Here is an 18,062-nt window from a genome sequence, read left to right as displayed (position 1 = left end):
TGTACCTTTCCCACAACAAAGGAAGAAAGAGGAGAGGTTTCCTATTTGCATTTAAAACAAAACCCCCACCTCTGGTATATTCCCATGTGTCAAAAGCTACAACTGTCCTTTTCCTGATTGTCAAAGTTCCTTTTTCATCCCTAGCAATTTCTACAGTGCAGTTTTCATCATCTGTGGCACGTTCAAGATGTAAATTTTGGTGATATTAAAAAATTGTATGTAATATCAAAATACATAGCATTAAAAACTTGCTATCTGGATTTATTTAAAATAACCAAGTTTGTTGAATTTATCTGCTGCTGCTGAATTTCCAGTTTTTGCAGACATCCAGAGCTGATGCTGCAGAGTTAAGGCTTAGATCATAATCTAAACAACCCAACAAATTAAATATCTATAGATACAAGACAAACTGCTTTTGGTCAGCAAAGTGAAATAAAGTGGTTTCTGCCATATTGACGATTGCATAGATTGTGTGACTAGGGTTGCCAGGCATCCGGTTTTCGACCAGAATCCCTGGTTGAAAAGGGATCCTGGTGGCTCTGGTCAGCACCGCTGACTGGGCCATTAAAAGTCTGGTCAGCAGCGCAGCAGGGCTAAGGCAGGCTCCCTGCCTGCCCTGGTTCTGTGTGGTTCCCAGAAGCAGCTGGCATGCCTTGTTCCTAGGCACAAGGGTGGCTACGGGAGCTCCATGTGCTGCCCCTGCCACAAGCGCCGGCTCTGCAGCTCCCATAGGCTGAGAAACGCGGCCAGTGGGAGCTGTGGAGGCAGTGCCTGTGGGTGTGGGCAGCGAGCAGAGCCCCAGGTCCCTCCACCTAGGAGCCGGACATACTGGATGTATCCAGGAGCCACCGGAGGTAAGTGCTGCCTGGACAGAGCCCACACCCCGAACATCCTCCCGCTCCCCAACCTCCTGCCTCAGGTTGGAATCTAGAGTTGCAAGGTGTCCAGTTTTCAACCGGAATGCCCGGTCGAAAAGGGACCCTGGCGGCTCCGATCAGTACTGCTGACCAGGCCGTTAAAAGTCTGGTCAGCGGCGCAGTGTGGCTAAGGCAGGCTCCCTTCCTACCGTGGCTCTGCGTGGCTCCAGGAAGCAGTGGCATGTCCCCACTCTGACTCCTATGCGTAGGGGCAGCCAGGGGGCTCTGCACGCTGCCCCTGCCCCAAACGCTGGCTCTGTCCCTTCCATTGGCTGGGAACCGGGGCCAATGGGAGCTGCAGAAGTGGCGCCTGCGGACGGGGCAGTGTGCAGAGCCACCTGGCTGTGCCTCCACGTAGGAGCTGGAGGGGGTCATGCCGTTGCTTCCAAAAGCCGCCTAAGGTAAGTGACACCCGGAACCTGCACCCCTGACTCCCTCCAGTGACACAACCCCGGACCCTAGCCCTGATCCCCCTCCCACCCTCTGAACCCCTCGATCCCAGCCTGTAGCCCCATCCTGCACCCCAAAACCCTCATCCCCAGAGCCAGCACCCCAAGCCAGAGCCTACTCCCTGATCCCCCTCCCACCCTCCAAACCCCTCAGTCCCAGCCCAGAATACCCTTCTGCACTCCAAACCCCTTATCTCCAGCCCCACCCCAGAGCCCGCACCCCCAGCCGGAGCCCTTCCCCCCCCCCCGCACCCCAACCCCCTGATCCAGTCCCTTGAGGATGGGGAGAGTGAGTGACAGAGGGAATGGGGGATGGAGTGAGCAGGGCTGGGGCGTCGGAGATGGGGCAGAGCAAGGGTGTTCGGTTTTGCACAAGTAGAAAGTTGGCAAACCTAACCTGCTCCCGCACCATAACTCCCTCCCAGAGCCTGCACCCCAACCCCCTGCCCCAGTCCTGAGCCCCCTCCTGCACCCCTAACCCCTCATCTCTTGCCCACCCCGGAGCCCTCACCCTTTCCTGCACCCCAACTCTGTGCCCCAGCCTGGTGAAAGTGAGACAGGGTGGGGGAGAGCAAGCAACAGAGGGAGGAGCCTAGGAGAAGGGCTGGGGGCGGGGCCTCTGGGAAGGAGGTGGGGCAAGGGTGTTCTATTTTGTGTGATTAGAAAGTTGGCAACTCGGTGTATGAGAAATGACTGAATCAGATCTCCTTGTTCTGTAGTCAGCTTTGTTTCACTTATGTAGGTTTCTAGTGTGCGCTCTGTAGTGCAGTGGCTGTGTGTGTATGTCCATACTGCACCTAGCAGAATGGATCCTTGATTTCAGATGAGGCCCACTGGCATTACTGATAAAATAGATGTTTGTCATGAAACAGAAGCCACAGGTATTTAAAAAAGGGCTACGTTTTTTGTATCAAGTCTGTGGCTGTGTAAAATGTTTGAACCTATGAGCTTTAAAATTACATCACTCGTGTTTTTGCTCAGCATGTATTTACTTTTTACTGCAATATTTAAAAAATAAAAATAAAACTGCAATTAATAGCAGTTAAAAGCTGCTCTAGCACCAATTGAATGTGGTGCATCAGTAATAACCATACTGACTGTTCATTCTAAGCTTTCATTTCTCATGTTATTTTGTCAGCATGTAAGGAAAGTAGTTTCCAAAGAGTAATAAAATAATAAAACAAAACCTTTTAAATAATAAGTTCTCTGAGGGCTGGGGATGATCTTCCTCTCCCACTCCCTGATTTCTCTAGAGTATGCTTGTATTTGAAAATTCTTCATGTAATGTATTCTCTTTAAAATAAGTGTTGCTTAAAGTGAGTAGGTGAAAGAAGGCTATGTAGTTGGTATAAAACAATACAGACTACTTTGAAAATTCCTGCTATTATCTGAATTTAGTCAGTATTGGCCATGATTTTCAGTTAATCAAGTTTTACTTTAGAATGCCTTACCATTTTTTAGGTATACAAATAAATATAAACCTGGTGTAAGCAACATGCATATATAATTCCGGAGTCACCTGGATAGTTGCACACATGCCTGATTTCCTTATACTTATGGGACTAGGTTTCCCAGGTATACAGGGAGAATCAGCTAGAGGGGTTAAGCATTGAAGAGAAACTGGTGTCACTTGTCCCACTAACACATTTTATAATAGTTAATGATCTGGAAAATTGGGGTGACAGTGTCAATAAGCCAAATTTTTCTCCAGATTGTCAGCTTTGCATTCATATAGTAAGTTACAAATAAAAGGTATGGAACAGCTAAGTGAAAAATTTACATGTACAGTGTACAAGGTATGTGCTACAAAATAGGCACAAGCCTTTCAGTCTTCACCAATTTTTCTGAAGTTCTCTTCCCATGAACACTATTGCTTTGACAGAGACAAGCAGCGTTTCTGCAGTTGTAAAGTGGTATGGTAATATATGAGGGCTCCAAGTTTGTGGTTGCTGGAACACTCTGAAAAACTATATGTTGGTGCATGTATTGGATAAAGCATAAATTGTCCATCAACTTAATCAATCCCGCTCCTATTAAAGTCAGTGGCAAAACCTACCTAGCTTCAGTGAAAGCAAGGGATCTGGCCATATGGAAGATTCGTATGTTGTGCTGTATGTTGCTTTGTGTTGCAGCGTGCAATTAAGATCAGTCAATGGTGGTAAAAACACAGGTGTCAGGTCTTTATGAAGGATTTCATATGCGGGTGGGGTCATTTTACAGCTTTAAAAACTATCTGTTTTAAATATCCAGTATTGTTTTGCAGCAAACACACTTACATAATTATCCAAATTAAACTCAGATTTATTTATGCTTGTTTCTGCAGTTGATTCCAATGACACCCTCTATGGTGGAGACTCCAAGTTCCTGATTGAAATTAACAAGCTGTGTGAGACAGTGATAGCTCAGATCCTGGACCATCTGAAGACCCTTGGACAGGAGGAGGTATGCCTTTTCTTGTCTTATTACTGTACAGTGCAACATCAGATCACTTGCAGAGCTCAATAAATGAGCCTTTTCAATTGATACTCCTGGGGAAATTTTACGCCAAAAATTTAAAAATTCCTTGCACAATATTTTAAAATTCTGCAAAGTTCTGCATATTTTATTTGTCAAAATAGCACAATATAATCACACTGGTTTCAATTATTTTGGTAATTTATTTGAACTACAATACAATGAATGGAGAATGGGAGTGGGGAGCATACAAATATATGCAGCCATATGCTCAGTGTTACATCATAGACAACTGAAGAGCAACTGAGGGCTGGTGAGTCAAACTCACAATTTATATTGGCTACTGACCGTTGGTAGAAAGATCAGTAGCAAACAGTTCATGGAGCACATTTTGATAGGAAATTTTTTCAGTCCAGAAAGTTGGACCAGTTCTAATAGCTAAAGCACCATAAGCATTTATAAGGCCATACTGTCCTTTACACCTCACTGGCAATGTAAAGGAGTCTTAAAACTTTTATACCTGTTTTGTACTCCTGGGGGAATTCACAAAGAGGAATGGGAACAATTCACTAAACAGGCAGGCTTCTACATTCTGGTCTTTCCACGCTTACCTCCTCCGAAACACCCTGAAGCCCTGCCCCTCCATGCCGAGGGTGCTGCGATAGCGAGACAGAGGGACAGAGTGTCTCTTTCTCACATGCACAGCTACCCAGTCCACTCCCTGCAGCAGTGATTTACGTCTCTACTGGCTGTTCCGGGCGCCCAAACCAATCTGCCTGCACTGCTGGGGAGAGGTGCGTGACTGCTCTTGGGGTTTCCCTTTGCTTCCCCGCCAGAAGCCATTTTTCTGCGGGGAACCAAAGAAATCTGTAGGGGACATGAATTTTGCGCACACACAGTGATGCAGAATTCCCCCAGGAGTAAATAATTGACAGTGCAATCTAGTGTGTTGCTGCTTTTGGAAAGCCCTGTGAATGTTTACAAAGCTAGAGAGGATTGTATGGTGTTACTTTGGTTAAAAAAAAATAAACAGACATCACATAGGCAACAGTGGGGTGAAGAGATTCAGTAATATTTATAGCCCCACTATTTGTTGTTGTACTCTTTAAGAGATGGATTGTTTAGCTGCATTCTGTGCATGACATGGACAGTCAGTTGTACCAGAGAGAATTGTTTTTTGCTAGGCAGTGGATGCTGCTCTGGTGCCAACTTTGGTCCTGCTGCTTTTCTTGAGATGTAATAATCTCTACAACTCCCTTCTGTTCCCATTCCCTCCCAGCTGTCACTTCACTCCTGACCTAAACCAAAGTCTCTACTTTCTCCCTAGTCCCAACTGCTACTTTTCTCACCAACCTAACCAGACCTCTGGAATAGGCTAATGGACAAAATGAGAATTAACCCATTGGTCTGTTCTGAGCTAAATGCAGTGGAAATTACTTTATTGGTAAAGGCTCTGCATCCCAGAGGGTGATTAAGAATGATTTGCTTAGTTGTAGGGAGTACTTTCACTTTTACCCTATTTTGAATAATGGTTACACTAGTTAAAACAAAGCACAAACCCTTGTCGACTTATTGGATTCCTTGATTTCGGGTTTATACAGTATGTGAGATCAAAAACAGCTCTATGGGCTCATCTTTTATGACTGGCATTCTCCATGTTGCTGAACTCCTCACCTTTGCATGAGAACAGACTATGCCCCTGGTAACATGTCTGTTTCTGAGCTTCAGTTCCCACTGCAACAGCTTCTTCTCTCTTTTTTTTTTTTTAAACTATCTCTATTAGACTTAGGTCTCATGTCTTATAGCCTGAAATACAGGGCAAAGTGAGTCTTTGATGGAAAGAAAATAGAGCTGAAGTCATTCTCTTATGTCATTTTACTTGGCTACTCGCCAAATAGTTCAGGTGGTTGGTTTTTTTTCTTCCCCTTCTGCTGGGATTACATTTTAGAAATTCTTCTAAAGAGAGATCCGTAAGGTATGCCTCCAAGAATTCATTAAGCAACACGCACTTGAGAGCCCAGCTACTGCTGTTACAGTAGTATTTCCTCTGCCTTTGATATCAAATACTTTCTCATAAAACAACTGTAGAGATTCAAAATTAATAAATGCCACATTTTTATGGTGGCACATTCCAACGTACAGCATAAACTATGTATGTACAGTAGCACAGTGAAATACAGCTGTCTTTGGATGCAACAGCAAACCAGCACCCTGTGCAATGGCAAGGACACCAAAGCAACTTCTGCTCTTAGAAATAGTGCCATGGGATCTTTTTAACGTGCTCACAGAACACACAGGACCGGGTTTTAAGATACTCTGTGAAATACCAAACACAGTAAACTGTCACTGTATTTAGCTCACGCAGGCTGAGCCTGTCCTGCTGGGATTGGGACTTGTGTTTCCAGGAAGTCTAGCTTTACAAACCTGATGCTTAGACTACTAAGAGAGTCCGTCTAGCTAATTCACTGAAGCAGGAGGTATTATGGTCCAGTAGATAGAGGGACACTGGATTGAGAGTAAAGGGACACACATTATGATCCTAGCTCTGTTATTGGGAAGCTGTGTGATCTTGGGCAAGTCACTTCTCTTCTGTGCCTCAGTTTCCCCAGTTGTAAGGTGGGGGATATTTGCCTTCCTTTACAAAGTGCTTTCAGATCTGTGGATGAAGAGCACTATACAGAAGCCAAGTATTTCTCTCTTTTTTTCCTTTTTTTTAGGGGGTGGGGAGTGTAGGGGTTGATGATGTTGATTAAAGTCACATCCTTCATCTCTAAAGCAGTACTTGGCAGAAAATCATCTCAAATTTTATTTTGATCACTTCAGTGTTGGCGACCTTTTATTATTTGGCTGCTCATTTACATGAACAAGCCTCTGCTGATATTGGTTTTCCTTGGTTCATTTCATTTGAAACCCATAAAAGGGAATTGATTTTCATATAATTAAATGACTGCCAAACTGCAATTTGAAGGAAGAGAAGTGAATCTGATGTTAACACAGTATGCTCCTCCTTTCTTCCTATATTACTTTAAAATATCTTTCAAAAATTCTGCTTCTTTTGTGTGATAATGTTTCAACTGAAATTTACAATCCCAAACTACCCTATACAAATACAAACCATCTGTGGTCATGGGAGTGTGCCACCATACTGTTCCCTGCTTTGCATTTTTATTGCATTTTGGGCTGGAAGGTTTTTTGTTGTTTGTTTGTTTTTAATGCAGAATTCTTATAAATGTTAAGATCCTGCCTGCTGCAGTTGGACTGAGTCGTGAACAGTCAAATGTGCGCATGTTTCGTGCAGAGCCATTTGCTTTGGATCCAAAACCAAAGTGTTACAGTAGCCAATGTTACACCAGGAAGTGAGGTGGTCAGCATCATGTCCGACCACTTTTGACTACCCTAACCTGATGGATCAGATATGCGTTTTGCACCTGGGTGATAACTGGTGGTGGCCTTTCAGGGTGAGATTAAGTGAGACCTGAACTCTCAACTTTCGGGATTGTAGTCAAGCTCCTTAATCTCTCAGCCACCACACCTATTTACCCAATTAGCTCACCTGTTTTTTATTTTAAAGATGCTAAAGATTTAAAGTTCTTCCTGAAACAATTCTCTATTATTGTCACTCCAGTATTGTTACTAAAGCCTTCAAACAGTGATGGCTTTGTTAGCTCCTTGGAGCAGGAAGCATGCTTCCTCCACTGTTGGGAAAGTATCTGCAAGCTGTAGGAGTTGCCAGAAACAAATATTTGCAATTCTCCCACAGTTCCAGTTATCAGAAGTCCAAACTTCACCCTGCTCCTCATTCAAATCATACATCTCAAAGATGAGGTGAACTTACAGTGTTTTCAGAATTTCCAGCAACTTGGTTAGTCTACAGCCAGTTAAGATTCTTCATTCCAACATCTCATCTCACTTCCATAACAAAGAGGTATTGAATGGTCTCCTGAGTACACTTGTGATACCTCCTAGAAAAGCAACTATTTCTATTAAGTTGTCAGTCTGAGAAATGTAGGCAGGCCATTGTTGTAGCTTGCGGTTATCTTGGAAGGCTTGCTCAGTGGGAAGTGTCTCGTACTGCTCTTTAATAGTGGCAAGAGTGGGAACCATCCTGATCTCTGCTGACAGGGATTTCTCTGGCCTAGGGCCTTCAACAAAAGTGCTTCTGAGAGTATTGCCATGGGTTCTATCATCCGTGAACCCCATGTGGCAATAGAGAAACGAATAGAGAAAGTTGCTGAGCTCTACTTTAATGAGGTCTTTAAAAATTAGGGCCATGGTCTTGAAGTGTATCCTGAATCTGATAGGTAGCCAATATAGGGCTTGGAGCACTGGAGTAGTGTGTTCTCATTGGTCTAACCAGGAAAGCAAGCTCCTGCACACCAAGCCAGCTGGAGTTCCCATGTAGAGTGTATTGGAGTACTCCTAGAGTGAGACTGACAAATCACAGAGTGCTGTTTCAAGGTCTGTATCCACAAGAAAGGATTTAGTCACCTGGCCATCTGAAGAAGGAATTTCTGCTTGCTGCTACTATTTAGGAATGCAGGTGCAATGATGAGTCCAAGAGGACCCTAAGACTGTGTACATACTACCTTAGTAAACAGGGGACTTGCGCTTACAACAGTTGGCGAGTTCAGAGCTGCTGCTGGGTTATTAGTGTTTCCTCTGTTCCAGTCAGCATCACCTTTTACTCAGGCTGAACTTGAGTCAGTTGTCTTATATCGAGGGGCTTTATTATCCCAGAGAGGAGGATAACTGTGTAATGGCACTGTGTATTAAGTTCTGAGAGCTTGATATTGTCTGCTTATACCATCTTATGATCGTCCCTAATTGACTAATGTGTATGAACAGGCCCCTGAAGGACTCTTGAGGAGAGGAGAAGCTGCCCACTGTGACCTCTTGAGAGGAAGGAGCACATCTAAATTCCCAAATGCCTTGTTCCTCACAGCATGAAGCTCTAAGCGAGCAAATTTCAACAGAAGGCTGGAGTGAATGCTAGGAAGCAGGATTGCTATTGTAAGCAGTGCTAAAATGGATAATAACAGCAAGATCACATTTTTCTCCATCATGCCATATTAAATTAAGATATTACTCTACTCTTTGCTGGAGGGGATAGGACATGAGGGACATAACAGGCCACATGTTCTGGGCTTGTGTAGTTCTTTCTTTATTCCAGTGTCATCTACACACTGTTTCAAAGATTATGAAAAATGCTTACCAAGTGGGTACTCTCTGCTCTCTTTGGTGTGGGAACTATTAGTCTCATGATTTATGTGACTGCCATAATCACATGAAACTTGATCTATTCCTCTCTGTTTGCTGCCCATAAATACATCCTCATGAGTTGGAACGCCCTCCACAATTCCGTCTTGGTTATGTCAGTGGAGTTGGCAGGTTGTTGACATGGATTTCTCATTCAGATTTGAGGTCAGTGCCATGTTACACAAATATTCTTGTTGATCATGATGTAGAGTGTTGCACGCCTTCTTGCTTTTGTTCCTTTTTATATAGTGGACTTTACTCCATCTTCTCTGGAGTCTGTGCATCTCTTAACTTTGCAACTTCTAACATATGATTGGATCCCCATCTCCTACTTGTGCCTGTGTGCTTACCTCAAAATACTGTGAATTGTAATGTACATCCCTTCCTTCTGACTCTGTCTTGAATGTGCTGTATCCTTTTTGAAGTGTTCTGTATGTTATCAAAATGTTAAACAGAGTGTGGGCACATACACAGGCATATATATTGTATAGAAATACAATGAGGTGGGGATATCCAGGGAAGAGACCTTTGACCACCTCTCCTGCACTCAGCTCAATAATCTAGCTCTACTAGGATTATTACTATCGTAAACCTGCAGGCAGCTTCAAACAGTCTCTCTTTTATGTTTGGATTCAAGCAAAAATATATAGGCACAAGTGGTTAACCTAAGGTGGAGGGGGAAAATAGTCCAGATAATAATTCAAATGCTCTAAACATTTCTGAAGTATTTCTCTAAAATGTACAAGTACAAAATACATGGTGGAGTGGCAAAAAGGCTTTGCATCGCATAATTCTCCCATCTCAAATGCATGCTGTCATGCCACATCATATATTCTTTCTTTTATTTTCCTTTTGCTCAAAGACGTTGGTCCTAATGCAGTGCTTTCTCTCAGCTCTGATAGTTACTTTCTAACTACTCATCGTTTCCTGATAGTTTGCTAGATGTGTTGCTGGGGCAGACTGATGGACCGTGTCTGTGTCCAGAAGTGGCTACATTTCAACAGTGGATGAAATGATGCTTGAATCTAAGGCTGTAAAAAGCTTTGGGAGCCACTGGGATGAAAGGTGCTACAATATATAAATGTAAATGGAAGCATTTTCTCTGTGACTGCTGCACTTTACTCCCATTAACACTAGTGGGGATTTATGTACTCACTGAGTGACCCATAATTTTTGTAATAAAAGTTTTTAAGAAAGGGGGTTTCAATCTAATATTCTAAGCACCACCTCAGAATAAAAGTAGTAATCTATTGAAAAGTAGCCACCTGTACTATGTGATGACTTTAAATATTCAACAGTGGTGATAGTCAAATACTCCAATGCTATGTGACCTTGCCAATTCAGTATTTTTTTTTTTGTAAAATATCTTCCTATCTATGTAGCAGCTGAACATGCTAAATAAAGAACAGAATCGGTATGTGCAGAGCTTACATTCTAAAGGCACTTATGAATAAAATACAGTGGCCCAAACCACACAGTGGCTTGTTGTCTTCATAGCTAGATGCTTCACTGACAGACCCATTGTCCAAAGTTTTCTAAGGTAGTTTAGCATATGTTAGGTTTGGGAAAGCCTCCCAAACTAAGGGGCACCATGAATAAAAGAGACAGTCACAAGTGGGAGAAAAATAGATAAAATAGTGAAGGTCTGAGCCTACATTTTATTAACGTGTTTGCTAGAACTTGTTACCATGAGTAATCTCACTGATTTGAAAGAGTTGGCGTGTTTGTAGGTTGGTCGCTAAATGCTTAACGATCAAGTGCTACTGCCCCCAGTGGGGGTGGGTATCTTCTCTTGTCCTTATTTAGCTGCTTGGTCCATGCCATCTCCTTTTTGATAGCGTGCATATGCAATTAGTTCTGCTGGCAGCGATAGGAAACGTTAATTTCTTTTCACTGCTACAACAATACTGTATACCGGCTATAGAATTTACTGGCTGAATTTAGAGAAGGCTCAAGTGAAGTATGAAATTTGTTAATTAATGTGGGGGGTTGACTATGATTGTGCACTTGCTTCTAACTGCTCTTCAATTGATTCAATTACTGTAGTAGATGAGACTCTGCCTTTTAATCAACGGTCTCTTTTCCAAGTGAGCCGAACACAAAGCACAGCTCTAGAAAAGCAAGGGTAAATAAATACCTCCTCTCAGCCAGGACCTTTGATAAGAGCAGTGCCTAGCAGCACAGGCATAACTAACAGTGGAAGTGGTGTCAGCATTTCCATTATGCATGCCCCGTGCTGGTGGTGATGCTAAGAGGTCTGTAGTATAGCTGTGTAAAGTTGCTCTATAAGAGACCTGATTTGCAAAGTTTTGCAATTAATTTTTTTTTAAATTGTCAAGGGGTTCTTCCCCGCTGCCTTTTGGAGCAAGGAAGCCCTCTCCCTTTTTTCTGTATCTCTTGGGAGGAGACTTAGACTTAGAATCTCCTGCACCTAGTGGTGCATGAGACAACCCATTCTTTCTGTTGCTGTTTATCCAGACCAAGGTGCGACTCCATCATAAGTTGTCTCCACGATGGTAATATCCTTTTCAATCATCCTGCGATAGGTCATTCTTTGTCTTCCATGACTTCTTTTTTCTCTGCGTGGAATCCAGTCTGAAATACGTTGAGCTTCTGCTATGGGAAGGCTGATGACAAAGCAGTCTCTCCGTAATTATTGAGTCCACAGTCTGGTGACCTGTGCAGCACAACACTTTCTCATTGGTTACACAATCTCTTCAATGAATTTTCAAGATTCTTCTTAAACAATGGTGCTGAAATGCATTCAGTTTCCTATCATGTATTTCCACTACCTGCTACTCCTGGTGGAATGCTGCACCAAAACACTGAAAATTCTGCGCACAGTATTTTAAAATTCTGCATATTTTATTTGTCAAAATAAGACAATATAATCACGCCAGTTTCAATTCTTTTGGTAACTTACTTGCTGACAGGTATTTTTAAATACGTCTGTAACAATACAGACAACAAAAAAGATTTAAGAAATGTTTTTTTGACAAATAGATTTCTTACTAGGCATATTAATACAGAACGTTGAGTAATTCACTTAAACTACAATACAGAAACGTATTTCCTGCATGCCTCAGAACCAGTGCAAAGGTTTGGGGAGTCAGGGGTAATGGAGGAGCTGAGGGAGAGGGAAGTAATTGTTCGGAAGGAGCCTGGGAGTGAACCACGTGGGTTTTTGGGTGTGGGTGGGAGAAGTATGGAACAGGTTTTTTGGGGTGTGGAGGGATTGTTAGGGAGTTGGGGAGCTGAGCCCTAGCCTCTCCCAATCCATCAGACACATCACGCCCTGTCTTCATGTGTCCCTGCACCTGCTCACCCCATCCCCATGTGTCCCTGCACCCGCACTCAGCCACCCCTCTCTACTCCCATGTGTCCCTGCACCCCCACTCCCATTCAGCCCCTGCTCCAGTTTGTCCCCACACTAGCCCTTCTGACCTCCAGTCTATGTGACCCCCCCTCCCAGCAATAACTCCCTTCCTCCATCTGTCTTTTCTTCCCCACCCCCATATCCCATGCCTCCTCACTTAATCCGAGGAGTAATCTGTCATGTTTCCAGGGCTAACAATAATGTTGGGAGGACAATAGCATTGTATTCTTCTCACTCCTCCAGATGTTTGACAGACAGGAAAATGATCTACTGCCTTTACCATTCTTGCTTTGACTTTCTTAGTGAGCCGGCCACTAGCGGATATTGTACTTCCAAGATAGACAAAGTTGCCAACTCTTGTACTCTGCTCCACCAATCTCACCTCCGCCTGCGCTGACAGCATTTTCTCCTGTCTCCATGATCTTGGTCTTCTGATACTGATACAGAGTCCCACTTTGAAAGCTTTTGGGAGGAGAGGGCCAGAGGCAGTTGGGCCTCAGTCCTGTAATATGTCTTACTTGCCTCTGCCTTTCATTCCCTAAAACACAATTTGACTGCTGTTGCAACCGCTAGTAAGCTAAGCAGCAGGGCCAGTAGCACTCCATAAGGTTTAGTGCATGGTTGCCTGTGTTCCAAAGATCCTTTGTAGGATTTCCTTGACTATAAAAAGTGGGAGAAACCTCCTGGCCTCAAGAGACAGCAAGCAACTGTGGGGAGGACCTCTGGGAAGACAGTGCTGAGATCCCTGTGGAAGCTGCTGTTAGGTGTGAGGGGCTAAAAGGGAGGTCAGGCTATATGAACTTCACCCCAAGTCTGCTGGACTCTTATGAATCTGGGCTAATATTCACAGTCCTAATAGGATCTTAAAGGCACCCTGATCTCAGGTAAGTTCAGGGTTCTTGTATCATAGAATATCAGGGTTGGAAGGGACCTCAGGAGGTCATCTAGTCCAACCCCCTGCTCAAAGCAGGACCAATCCCCCACTAAATCATCCTGTAGAACCTTTCAAACAGCCCTGTCAGTGAGGTGGCAGAAGAGGTGCCCACGTTCAGTACTGTGAGTATGCAGTAGTGGTGGTGTTTACAGCTACAACCGTTCAGGTATCTAGAATGCACAGTATTACAAAAATGTACCAAGTCATTGAGCTAAACTGACACCTGATGTAGGAACTGTTGTAACTCACACTACTTTGGAATGGGGCTGAATGAGTAGATAGGTGTTTTTTTATTTGTCCTATTTTGAGGACAAATGCGTGGAGGACTAGCCCCAAAGTCCTTGCTAATGTTGATAATGCTAGGCCTGTTTGTTACAGAGCATATGTCTAGCTGTTGGTAAAATTCTCTGAACTGTGTATAATTATCAGGATATCTATATTTTGCTGATATATCAGAACTCCAGGATGGCTGTAGAATAATATATTTTTTTTTTTTTTTTAATGATAGACTCTGAAGCGCCAAAGCCAGCTGGCTCTCTACTTCTTTAATAGTATTTTAGCTCATGGAGATCTACGGAACAACAAACTAAACCAACTTTCAGTCAATCTCTGGAACCTGGCACAGAAGCATGGCTTTGCTGACACCAAGACTATGGTAAGAATAACATGGACTGAAATGGAGTGTGCCATTTTTGGCATTAGTTCTAGGTGCCCTTCCTTTTACTTCTACTGGTGGAAAGGGTCAGTGTGACCTGGGTCCCAGTGGAAGCCATCTGTGGTCACTCAATTAGGGTGAACTTCAAAGAATGGGGCAGCCAAACCCCAAAAAGCTGGTGGATATTCCAATACTTAGATTCACAGCTTCTTTATTACCTTACTGGTTACTCAGAAGTCCAAACAACACAGTTCCCTTAATGTGATCCAGCCTCAGACCTCCATCCACGTACCCACGTCAAATATGATGAAAATTTCGGTAAATCTTATTTCATCATATAAAAGGAAAGGTTCTACCAATCCCAAAGGATTGGACACATTACCTGCCAGGCTAATGAATGTTTCAGATCTTACCCAAATACACACTAAACTAAAATTTATTAAAAAACAAGAGAGAGAGAGTATGGTTAAAAGATCAATATACATACAGACATGACTTCAGTTCATTTAGGTGCAGATTCATAGCAGAGATGGTGAGCTTTGTGGTTGCAAAGAGTTCCTTTAGAATTCAGTTCATAGGTCATAGTCCAATGTCCAGATATCATATTCAGGGTGTACCCGCATAACTGCAACCTCAGTCTTGTGACTCAAACTTCCCCTGACGAAGCTTAAGCAGATCTGACAGAATTGGGACCCAAGGATCTTTTATACAATTTCATGTCCTCTTTGACAAGTTGGGAGTTCCTTGGGGAACAAAAGGTAATTAGGATGACTTTGAAGGAGGTCCATCACTTAGCTATACGAATTAACATAAGGCAATTGGGGTTTTCCTCCACCATTCACAGTATATTTCAGAGAGAGAGAAATACCGAGATATCCCGTTTTTACAATTCATTTAAATGATATCAGAATACAACATAGACAGGGACTGTTGATTACCTTGTGGACCCTACTCATACATATGTAAATACACAAAAACACAAACATTATCTCCCCACATGTCTTCTGTGAGTTATTTATTTTACAGGATGTTTAACCCTTCCTAGCCATGCCTCACAGTTATTTTATTAGATTTATTTTCTTACAACAAAAATATGTTCATTTAAATCTTTTAAAATGGTTTTGAATTGAAAAATAACATGTCCTGTGTATCTGAATCCTAATAACTTACTGTTGATTTTATATGCGAGCACATAATGTAAATTCCAACTTTGAATCAGCATCTGCTCAAAACAGAAATCGGAGGTAGCCTTTCACTTGTGTCCTGGGCCCATGACTGACAGGGTTATAAGTAAACTGGAGTGTGATTGTAGTCTCTTTTGCTATGACCAGTGGGCCACTTTACAACACTAGCATCCAGCCTGGAACAGTCGGCAGCATCGGCTTACTGGATGCTAACTAGCCGACCTTTTCTATTTAGACTGCCTTGGTAACTTTCCCAGCACGTTTAATAAGGATGTCATGCATTTGCTGGATGTATGAGAACTGAAACTGCTGGGGCTAGGAGTACAGGAGACAGCTTTACTCCAAATGAAACTGCCTTTCTGGTTAGTGGAGAAGCAGCATGGTCCAGACCTGAAAAATAACACTTGTTGAGCAACACCTGTGACTGCCAGCTCTGGGGTCAGGAGTGTGTGGTGGTTATGCCTGGATTGGACTGCAGTATTGAAACCCAGTGAAAATCGTCACTAAACTTTTCATAGGGCTGTCAAGTAAGCTGATTCAAGAAAAAGTACAAAGATTTGTCTGTCTCCTTCCTCTGTAGGTAAAAACACTGGAATATATCAAGAGGCAAAGCAAACAACCTGAAATGAGTCATTTTACAGAGCTGGCACTAAGGCTCCCTCTGCAGTCCAGGACCTGATGAATGTTACCCTTCCCAGAGTCATCCGTCACGAAGGGCATGTTGCCAAGTCCATAAAATAGGAGCTTTATTCTGAGCTTTTGTTAGAGTTCAGTGTATTTTCATTTTTAAGTTTCACTTAAAAGTATGACAGATTAATTTGGACAAGGTAAAATTGTTCTGACAAAGTGCAATAATTTGAACTAAGTTTGGTTCCAATGGTGTCATTAAACAGAATCTGATTGAAATGTTTAGATTCAGTAAAGTGCATCTTAAAATTTCTGATGGCAAAAAACATTCTAGACCTGAATTTGACATAACTTTAACAACATAGGAAGAAAATTGTCCAAATACGCATATTCAGGAGCTCCCCCTTCCCCCCAACTTCATTCCATTTAGGACAAATTATTTTCTCCTGCGTGTGAGCAATATGTTGCTGTAACATCCTAGTTCATGATCAGCAGTAGTTCTAGATGAGAATTATGCCTCAGACTTCTTTGTAGACAGAGCTGTTTCCAATATTCATGTGGCCAGTTTCAGTATAACAGGAATATGGCTGAGATGTTACTGTTTTCTGGATTTGAAAAACCATTTTTGTAATACACTTTCGCCAACATGTTTATGCTTTTCCTTTTAGTCTAAAAATGTTTTGTAAAATGGAGGGAACCTCTAAATTTAATCTGGCAATCAGTGGGGAGTCTTCAGAGGAAAATGCAAATGTATTTAGAGTCCCTTGTGTTTCCAGTCCAAATGCACAGTATCATCAAATAAAACCTGTTAATGTGCAGTTTAGTTCATCTTTGTTCCTTATTACATGTATCCACAGTCATCACCTGACTGAACATCCTGTGATGATTAGTTCCATTTGCTATTCTACTGCTTAACAAATTCCCCTCTGCCAGTGGCAAGGAGCCAGGATGTGAGGTTGCTGCTACTGCCATAAGTGCCCTAGTTTTGATTGAGTTTAGGCAATTTACTGAGTTATTCTCTACAATAAGCAAGGATGACTAAAATACTCTAGCCAAATTTTGAGCAAGAAGTTGTCTTTTGTAGAGGGTGAAAATTCCATTTTGTGTGAATGAAATTCTCTAATAAAATAGCTCTGCTCTGTGGTAGAAGCTGTACTTTGTAATGCGTGTGGAATGGTGCTGTCAAAATATTCTCCATCGTGCTGAGACTGATGACTGCCTCATTGATTAAAACAAGGAGTTATGCCCTCAGAACTAGTTTAGCTGGAGAGCAGAAGTGTTAATCAGTCGATGATTGGAGCTTTTTATTGTTTTTGCAGGTGGTGTGTTAAGAAATGCAGGTGTCCATTACTTGTGCATCATCACACATGCCGGGGTTTAAAGTGGATGAAGCTTAACTGCTATTTAAAAAAAAAGCTGACTAGTGATAGGCCAGTTCAGGTGAATAACTGCTCTGGTTGCCAGGCAACAACTGATTTTTCTGCAATGTATTTTGAGTCCTCGGTAATTATATCAAAGGGTCCACTTATCAATGGACATTCACTACATCGTTTGCTGTCTGTAATTTAGTGGGGTATGCACAGCTTGCAGTAGAGGGTTAGGAATTAGTTTTCATTCAGAGGGGTTGAATGATATTGGATGCTTGTTAATACTTTTTTAAAATTTTAGATTGGAAATAAGGTTTTTCAAAAGTAATCGTGTAGGGTATGTAACAGAGGTGGGCAAACTACGGCCCTTGGGACCCTCCTGCCTGGCCCCTGAGCTCCTGGCCTGGGAGGCGAGCCCCCGGCCCCTCCCCTGCAGCCTCAGCTCAGTGCACCGCTGGCGCAGTGCTCTGGGTGGCGGGGCTGCAGAGCCCGGCCTGACCCGGTGCTCTGTGCTGCACGGCGGCGCGGCTGGCTCCAGCCAGGTGGCGCAGCTGCCTCTCCTGGCGCTCTGGGCGGTGCAGCTGTAACACCGCCAGCCCCCAGTGCTCCAGGCAGTGCGGTAAGGGAGGAGGGAGCAGTGGGGGCGGGGGGTTGGATACAGGGCAGGGGAACAGGGGGGTTGAATGGGGGCAGGGGGTCCAGGCAGGAGGGCAATCAGGAAGGAGAGGGAAAGTTGGATGGGGCGGCAGTCAGGGGCAGGTAGTCTGGGGGTGGATGGGGCAGGAGTCCCGGGGGGGTCAGATAGGGGCGGGGGCCGGGCCACGCCTGGCTGTTTAGGGAGGC

The 18,062-nt window shown here is 43.3% G+C and overlaps 1 protein-coding gene across 1 annotated transcript in view; it reads left to right on the top strand.

Moving 5' to 3' along the window:
* Positions 1-17,015, top strand: part of VPS35L (VPS35 endosomal protein sorting factor like) — a 120,027-nt gene extending 103,012 nt beyond the window's left edge. The window contains exons 29-31 of the mRNA XM_084641114.1: positions 3,690-3,808; positions 13,895-14,041; positions 15,806-17,015. Of these exons, the coding sequence (XP_084497240.1) occupies positions 3,690-3,808; positions 13,895-14,041; positions 15,806-15,904 (365 nt within the window). The 3' untranslated portion in view covers positions 15,905-17,015. The remainder of the gene's footprint in view (positions 1-3,689; positions 3,809-13,894; positions 14,042-15,805) is intronic.
* The last annotated feature ends 1,047 nt before the right edge of the window (positions 17,016-18,062 follow it).

Source organism: Lepidochelys olivacea (genome assembly GCF_965140295.1).
Source record: "Lepidochelys olivacea isolate rLepOli2 genome assembly, chromosome: 10".
Classification (NCBI taxonomy): Eukaryota; Metazoa; Chordata; order Testudines; family Cheloniidae; genus Lepidochelys; species Lepidochelys olivacea.
This window is presented reverse-complemented; position numbering and strand designations above follow the sequence as displayed.